Here is an 8,251-nt window from a genome sequence, read left to right on the forward strand (position 1 = left end):
TGGGTTTCCTTGTTTCCTTCCTATCCATCTATTCTTCAGTCTGACAAGGCTAACCCCTTGTTGAATCTCTACTTTTCCTCCTCTCCTCATCCAGGCACCCCTCAAATCCTCTCCCCTTTCCCCCATCTCTGTCCAGTGCCCTCCCCTTCCCCCACCACCTCCACTCTGTCTCCAGCTTTTTTTGGCTGCTGTCTCTTCCTCCTCCTCCTCCTCCCTCCTTCCCTGACGCTGAATAATCAGGCCTGGCTGTCCTGGTTTCTGGAAATACCCGTGTGTGGGCAGTGGCTCAGGGCTGGAACAGGAGATGGATAGATGAGGGCCCCTGGGCAGCTCTGTGCCACCAATGCAAAGACACCAAAATCCAGGGTTGTGGTCCATGCCAGTCTCCTGCTGGGGGAGGGGGAGGCAGGAGGTTTATTGAACAGTGGGGGAGGGGTAGGCATTCAGAGGGCATGGACACAGGCCATCTCATCTCCCAGGTCCTCCTCATCGAAGCGGGAGAGGATGGACTCCTCGTCGCTGTAGAGCGAGCTGGTCCCCTGTGCCAGCAGGTCACTGGCAGCACTGTCCATCTCATCCAGCGTCAGGCGACACGCATCTGCAATCTCCTGCTTGGCCAGGGCCACGAAACGGGGGTCTCGTGCAAAGAGGCCCAGACCCTCTGAGATAAGCACCTGGGGGCACAGGTGGGATCAGTGTTGACCCAGGGCACAGTGTACACAGAGGGTTACTTGTGGATAAACGGCATGCACATAAAGGTGTGCAGGGAAGTCAGTGGGAGACAGTGGTGAGCAGAGGTGGCAAAGGGATATCTACATACATGACACAGGACCTGGGGACCCCTACTTCCTCCTACCCCAGCTCCCACCTCCTCGCCTCCCCCACCCCTCTTGCCTACAATCCCCTTTGGACTCACAGCTTCCACCAAGCTGTCAGCACTGCCCCTCTTGCCATGGCTGGGGTCCGAGTGGGTTCCAGGCACATGCAGACAGGTGAAGGTGCGCAGTGGACCGCTGGATTTGCCGAGGTAGCCTGCCCCTGCTGCGCCCTCTTCTACCAACAACAGTGGGGCATACAGGAGCCGGCCCCGCTGAGGAGGGGTTGCCCAGGAACCCTGGGCCAGAATAAACAGGGGTTGATAGGTGGGGTGTGAGGGACTAGGACTCACTCCTGTGCCTACTCCTCCCCCAATGTAAAACTGGAGTCAAATTGAATGGGTGTAAATCATACTTGAATTTATGTAAGCACACAGAAAGCCTGGGTTTTTTATTTTATTTTTTTGAGTTGGAGTGTCACTCTGTTGCCCAGACTGGAGTGTAGTAGCATGCTCACGGTCACCGTAGCCTCGACCTACCGGGCTCAGGCGATCCTTCCACCTCAGCCTTCCAAGTAGCTGGAACTACAGGTGCAGGCCACCACGCCTGGCTAATTTTTTGATTTATTGTAGAGACGAGGTCTCGCCAAGTTGCCCAGACTGGTCTAGAACCCCTGGACTCAGGCGATCCTCTTGTCTCTGCCTCCCAGAGTGCTGGGATCACAGGCGTGAGCTACCACACCCGGCAAGCCTGGGTTTAAATGGCAACTCTGCCACTTACTAGCTGTGTGATCTTGGGTAAATCTCTCTGGGCCTCAGTTTCCTCACCTGTAAACTGAGGGTAATAACAGTACACACCTCACAAGTACTGTGAAAATTTTGTGCATCCTTAGAAAATAATATATATATATTTTTGAGTTGGAGTCTCACTCTGTTGCCCAGGACGGAGTGCAGTGGTGCACTCATGGCCACTGCAACCTCGACCTGCTGGGCTCAGGCGATCCTTCTGCTTCAGCCTTCCAAGTAACTGGAACTACAGGCGTGTGCCACCACGCCCAGTTTATTTTTTGATTTATTGTAGAGATGAGGATGAGGTCCTGCCAAGTTGCCCAGGCTGGTCTCGAACCCCTGATCTCTGGCAATCCTCTCACCTCTGCCTCCCAAAGTGCTGGGATTACAGGCTTGAGCCACCATGCCCGGCCAGAAAATAAAAATTTTAAAAACCCAGATTTTTCTTCCTTCCTTAGAAAATAAAAAAAGAAAAGAAAACAAAAAGTGTCTTCATTCAGACGTGTCTTATTCTTCAGAAGGGCCTGACATGTAGTGTCTTTGAGAAATTCTGCCTAGGCTACCCCCACCCCTCCAGACCCCAGTACCCCCTGCACACTTCCCCCAACCCAGCCTCACCTGAGTCCTGGTGGGTCCTGAGTTTCGCCCACGATGATAGGTGCCTGGAATGGGTAAATCTTCACAACTGCCCTGGCGCTGCAGACACTGAATGGTGAAAGAGGGTTTCCGACCTGGAGGGGGGTGGGGCACAGGGCAAAGAGCAATGTCACTGCCTCCCAGCTGTCTGTTCTGCTGGTCCTTGGGGAGCCCTCAGGCCCATCCCTGCTCTCACCTGCAGGTGTGGGGGGCAGCAGACGGCGGCGTGGTGCGAGGTGCCCATCTGTGTATCTATGGGGTCTGTGAGGTGGCAAAAGGACTGGGCCACGTGGCGGAGTCCCTGCCTGTTCATCTAGGTAGGAGAGCCTGTGTGGAAGAGAAGGCTGGGGTTGAACTCCGGCCTGAGCCTGGGAGATGTGGCTCCAACAATCTTCCCCCACCCCATCCCAATTCCCTCCACCAGTTCATGGGTTCATCCCCATGTCATGGCCAGTGTACCGATTAGGGATTTCCTCTTCTTCATCCTGCTTGTCTTGGCCTTTGGTTCCACTGGGCTGAGAACTTCCTTCTTCCGGGATGGTGAAAATGAGAGCCCCAGAGCCTCTCCTGGGGAGAGTAAGTCATGTTAGGCAGACCAGATCCACCCAGTATGTTGCTCCAGGCCTCTGGTTCCTCTCATCCCATGTCCCATCCCCTACAGAAACACTGAACTTTCTGATTTTTTTTTAATTGAGAAGTCACACAATGTAAAGTTAACCATTAGTCTTTTTTGGGGGGGGGGGGGGAGTAAGAATCTTACTCTGTTGCCCAGGCTGGAGTGCAATGGCATGTTCATGGCCACCACAGCCTTGACCTACTGGGTTCAGGTGATCTCTCCATCTCTCAGCCTTCTAAGTAGCTGGAACCACAGGCGAGCACCACCAAGCCCAGATAATGTTTTGATATATCATAGAGACAAGGTCTTGCCAAGTTGCCCAGGATGGTTCGAACCCCCGGGCTCAGGCAATCCTCTTGCTTCTGCCTCCCAAAGTGCTGGGATTAGAGGTGTGAGCCACGCACCCTGCTACCATTAGTTATTTTAAGGTGAACATGGGCTTCCTTTCAATAGATACTTGTCCATTAGAAGAACCCAGAGTTTTCAAAACACTCAAAGCTGGCTTGTTGGAGAGACAGCTTCAACATAAGAACTGGATGTATGTGTGTGAGGGGCTGTAAAACTAGATACTTGACATGCACTGACTCATTTTCCCCTTTCTTCACCCCCATGAAGTAAGTGCTGTCATTATCCCCTTTTACAGGTGAGGAAATTGGGGCTCATAGAAACTGACTAGCCCAAGGTCACTAAGCAAATGGTAGAGCCAGGATTTGAACTTGAACACTTTTAGTTCCACATCATATGCTTTTTGCACTAAATCTCTGCACTGTCTTTTTCTTTTCTTTTCTTCTTCTTTTTTTTTTTGAGTTGAAGTCCCACTCTGATGCCCAGGCTGGAGTGCAGTGCCAAATTCATGGCCACCGCATGAATTGACCTGCTGGGCTCAGGTGATCCTTCTGCCTCAGTCTTCCAAGTAGCTGAGACTACAGGCATGTGTCATCGTGCCCAGCTAATTTTTTTTTTTTATTTATTGTGGAGACGAGGTCTTGTCAAGTTGCCCAGGCTGGTCTTGAACCCCTGGGCTCAGGCAATCCTCTTACTTCCGCCTCCCAAAGTACTGGCATTACAGGCATGAGCTGCTGTGCCCGGCTGCATTGCCTTTTTCATATGATTCTCTTATTTCCTACCTGAGCCTGTGAAACACCTCCACCCTTCCCAAATCTCTGCTCCAAGGCCTCCAGGCCCTCCCTTATACCTCCTGAATTATGGCAGCCAGTGTTTAGGACTTGCCTTCCCTCACATTCTTTCCCCAGATGCTTGATGGTACCTGTGGGTGTGGGATCCAGCCTGTGGCACACTGGGCTGACTGGAGTTGGGTGCCCCCCCATCATCATCGCTGGGCCCAAGGGAGAGTGAATCTGGGAGTCTGTCTCCGACAGGCAGAGACACAGAAATCCTGGAGCCCCGGCGAGAAGAGGGCTGGGAGCCCATCTCGGCCTGTGGAGAGTCGCAGGACTGAGAGTTGCATCCATGTTATAGCTAAGTCATCTGGTCATGTGGCGTGTCTCCCCCACGGATCCGTGAACTCCCCAGGGGCTGAATCTGGGTCTTGCCCTCCAACAGCAGATGGTAGGTACTGAGTAAATATTTTTCCATTACAGTGGGGGCTTTTCTGGGGAGCGTCTTCCCAGAGGCAGTGTCAGTCACTCAGGGAATTGAGGGAGGATTTTACACTCAGGGGATGAGGGAAATGAACATTTATCCTCACTTTGTTCATTTCTGAGTGCTTCTCACTTTCCTCCTCCACTCCCTCTTGCCCCTCTTCCTCCTCCTCCTCCTCCTCCTCCTCGTCATCACAGGTGAGAGCCTGTCGCATCTCGGGACCCAAGTCTTGTAGGCTCCTTAGACCAGCCTGTGGAGGTGGAAAAATAGGCAAACAGACAGCTCAGAGTCTAAACTTCCCATCCATGATCCTGCTTCCCATACAGGAGTGTGGGAAACACACTCAGCCACCCCGGACACCCTGTGAGGCCTGGGGCCTCAGTTTCCTCATCTGGATCATGGGCTTCATGAGATCTACGCCGAGGCCAGCCTCAGCCACAGTGGGTCCACACACACAACCACCCACAGCAGGCCCCACCCGGAAGACCTGCAGGGCGGAGGATGTGCTCGGGGCGGCCTCGCTGCCCAGTAGCCCCTTTTCTTTTCTCCGCCGGAATTTGCGGAAGTAGTCTTGGATCAGAAATGTGGCATAGAATTTGCCCACGGTGACCTCCTCCTCTGGGGGCAAGGGAGAGAAGGCAAGGTTACCCTGGAGTCCTCTGCCCTGTCGCCGCCTCCCCACCTCCTTCGCCTCCGGCATGCACTGCCCCTCGGCCCAGGCCAGCGCCGGTTTTGTGGTGGAGAGCCGTCATCTAACATTCAGAGAGGCCGGTGCAAGGAATTGGGGCGGGGATAGCTCACCGTCTGGCGGGGGGATGACCTCATCTAGCAGCTTCTGCTTCATCCTCTTCCAGATCTTTTTGATGACAATTCGCAGCTCCTGGTTGGCTTGCTCCAGGTTCCCTGCGTTGGAGGAGGATGTGGGGCAGGAGCCAATAGGAAGAACCTTCCCAGCTGCCCCCTCACTGTTGGAGGGGGGCTTCACAAGCTGCTGCCACAGCTGCACACCGCCCTCGCTGGAGGGGGGGATATGTGAACAGGCCTGGAGAAGCCAAAGTCTCCCATTTTGAGGCTCAGAGCTAGGAATGGAGCCCATTATTTAATGAGTTTGCTCCCTCCCTGCACACTCCCCAGGGATGTGCCCACTCTTGCCCCTCCCCCACACCTTCTGTCTTGATCTTCAGGGATGTCCGGACCAGGGCAAAGAGTGTGGCGTTGAATGTCACGGTCCCATCCGAGTTGAGGGGCATGTTCATTGCAACAAGTCTCTGCGAACACCAGAACCTTGAAATCCACTCTGGGAAAATGCCGGGTGTGCAGGCACAAATGTCCAGGGGCAGAAACCTTTGAGGATGCAACCAAACACTCCTCCCCATGCAAGGTGGGTCCCTGCCCACCCCAGGGGGAGGGTGAGCAGATGCACAGACCTTACAGGCTACTCGGTGTGGACACAGCTTTCCGAATCCCAGAGGAGGTTGGATACGTCTCAGCAGGGCAACCACATCCAGGTGCTTGATGCGGCCCCTGGGGCGGGTGGGGAGGTCCCACTGGATTGGTGGTACCCCCTCTAGCCACTTCTCAAGGCTTCATCAACTCATCAATACTTCCCCCCACCAATCCCCCAGGAAAAACTGGAGGAGGTAGAGGACAGAGGTAGTGGAAACTTTGGGGTACCTATTGACTGGGTAATAGGATGCAGGCGGCAGAGGTTCTGGGACTAGGGGACAGTGTTGGACAGTGCATTGTCCCCTGGGATTCCAGATAAGGAGTAAGAGGGCATACTTGGCCCCAGGGTCATATTCAGACCAGATCCTCTTGAATTCATCGAGGTGATGGGGGCCCAGGATGGACCAATCTCTGGTTAGATAATCAAAGTTGTCCATGATCACAGCCACAAAGAGATTTATGATCTGTGGGCCAGTGAGCAGGGGAGGTTAGGCGAAGGGCAGTTGTGAGGGCTGGTGGGAGGCTGGGGTGAGCTTATATGGTCACTGGGTCATGAGTGTCTGGGTTGATCTTGTCATCAGGTCAGCCCTCTCACCCACTCCGATGATCTGGGCTGCCCACCTCCTTTGGTCATCCCCGGGCCCCTCAGAGACAGCCCCCATGGCAGTGGTGGTGGTAGTGGGGAAATGGTCCTCACCAGGAAGGCACAGAGCATGAAGAAGCTGATGAAATAGGCGATGGCAAAATTGCTCCCACAGGTAAACTCCTCGCCAGGGCCGAAGTCAGACTCAGGGTCACACCGACTCCCGGGAAGGCTGGCAAGCATTATCTCCTGCCATGCTTCACCGGTGGCACACCTGGGGGTCACACAGAAGTATCAACCTGGAGGGGAGGCTATGAAGTCATGGGAAGTGGAGTTGGGAGGGGATTGGGGAGTGAGGAGATGACCCATTTCTTACCAGGAGCTACATCTGGCACAGATAGCATTTCAATATTTAAACAGCTAGTGTGGCCATGTTGATGACAGTCATATTTACATCCTACAGATGGGGCACTGAGGCTTAAGAAGGGAGTACATCTTACAGCCAGAAGGAGAATAGCTGAGGCTGGAATATTCTAACAGACTCTTCAGGCCACAGCTACAAAAGGTCTCAGGCTGTATGGAGCCCCATGCTGCCCTGTATTGCCATAGCTCAGGCAGTCTGGGGCCCAGAGGGGATGTGTGAACACCACGGGCACAATGTGGACCAAGGTGGCAGGGGAGTGGGTAGGTGTCACCTGAACAGAAGCAGCACAGCCTGTGGAAAGGTCTGGAAGTTGTTGTTTCGGTTGATCTGTGTGCCATCCTGAAGAGCCACCTTGCCAAACATCTATGGGCACACACAGACTGTGTCCGTGGGGTGGACCCAAGCCTCTACATGTCCTCATTCATTTCACACCTCCTAATACCTAAAGGATCCTCACAACCCTCATGAACAGGATTTGTCACTGCTGATCTTATTTCACAGATGTGTAGACTGACTCAGGGTCATCCAGCTTGTCTGTCTTTCTACCCACCATCCCCCCTTTGGGGTTATTCCTACCCAATTCCCCCAGCAGAGTGATGCCTAAAGGATGCTCCCTCAGGTCCCCACTTGCCTGCATGCCAATGACTGCGTAGATGAAGAATATCATTGCGATGAGAAGAGCCACATAGGGCAAGGCCTATAGGGATGGGGAAGGGCAGAGAATAGATGCTCAAGTCCAGGCAGAGAGCTATAAGCTTCAGAATGCACTTCTCTCCCCTGGCCTGGGCCTACGGGGAGATATAGTCCATCCCCAAAGTGCCCAAGAGTACCGTGTCTCCCAAATGTGGACATAATATAAAATAGACCAGAGTAAGGTCAGTGAAGCCAGAGGCATGTTGGGAATTGAGAGCGCAGAAAAGAGAGAAAGCTGGAAATGGCAAACTGGAAATGGGTATGGCATGCTGGGAAATGTAATTCTGGAGGTGACAAAGGGGCAGGCTGAGGGGTGTCAGGTGGGGGTTAGATGTGGTCAAAGGGATTAGTGGGAAATTACCTGGAAGGACTTGATGAATGTCCAGAGCAATGTGCGGATCCCTTCACCCTTACTAAGAAGCTTGACCAGCCGCATGACTCGGAAGAGGCGAAAGAAGGTGATAGAAATGCGGGAGCTGTCCTCAGAGCTCTGAGGTTGGAGATGTGGTAGGGAAGCTTGGTTCATATTAGTCCCAACCCCCTCCCTGTCTCATGCCTTAGCCCTCCAAGTCCCTCAGGATTCGGGCACCAGGGTGGACAGGGAGCATTTCTAAGGACTCTTTAGGATAGAGAGGAGGGGGGGAGAGG

General features: G+C 53.6%; 1 protein-coding gene across 2 annotated transcripts in view; it reads right to left on the reverse strand.

Annotated features, from left to right (window-relative positions):
- Positions 1-367: 367 nt before the first annotated feature.
- Positions 368-8,251, reverse strand: part of CACNA1F (calcium voltage-gated channel subunit alpha1 F) — a 27,267-nt gene continuing 19,383 nt past the window's right edge. For both annotated transcript variants that reach the window (XM_008074651.1, XM_008074649.1), the window contains exons 33-48: positions 7,965-8,093; positions 7,542-7,607; positions 7,182-7,273; positions 6,601-6,760; positions 6,240-6,367; positions 5,885-5,981; positions 5,623-5,725; positions 5,259-5,360; positions 4,945-5,075; positions 4,564-4,707; positions 4,123-4,292; positions 2,699-2,806; positions 2,436-2,566; positions 2,222-2,334; positions 917-1,114; positions 368-674 (exon numbers count right to left, since the gene is read on the reverse strand). In XM_008074651.1, coding sequence (XP_008072842.1) covers positions 444-674; positions 917-1,114; positions 2,222-2,334; positions 2,436-2,566; positions 2,699-2,806; positions 4,123-4,292; positions 4,564-4,707; positions 4,945-5,075; positions 5,259-5,360; positions 5,623-5,725; positions 5,885-5,981; positions 6,240-6,367; positions 6,601-6,760; positions 7,182-7,273; positions 7,542-7,607; positions 7,965-8,093 — 2,103 coding nt within the window. In that variant the 3' untranslated portion in view covers positions 368-443. The remainder of the gene's footprint in view (positions 675-916; positions 1,115-2,221; positions 2,335-2,435; positions 2,567-2,698; positions 2,807-4,122; positions 4,293-4,563; positions 4,708-4,944; positions 5,076-5,258; positions 5,361-5,622; positions 5,726-5,884; positions 5,982-6,239; positions 6,368-6,600; positions 6,761-7,181; positions 7,274-7,541; positions 7,608-7,964; positions 8,094-8,251) is intronic.

Source organism: Carlito syrichta, unplaced genomic scaffold (genome assembly GCF_000164805.1).
Source record: "Carlito syrichta isolate Samal-C Ts95f unplaced genomic scaffold, Tarsius_syrichta-2.0.1 Scaffold316816, whole genome shotgun sequence".
In the NCBI taxonomy this organism is placed as follows: domain Eukaryota; kingdom Metazoa; phylum Chordata; class Mammalia; order Primates; family Tarsiidae; genus Carlito; species Carlito syrichta.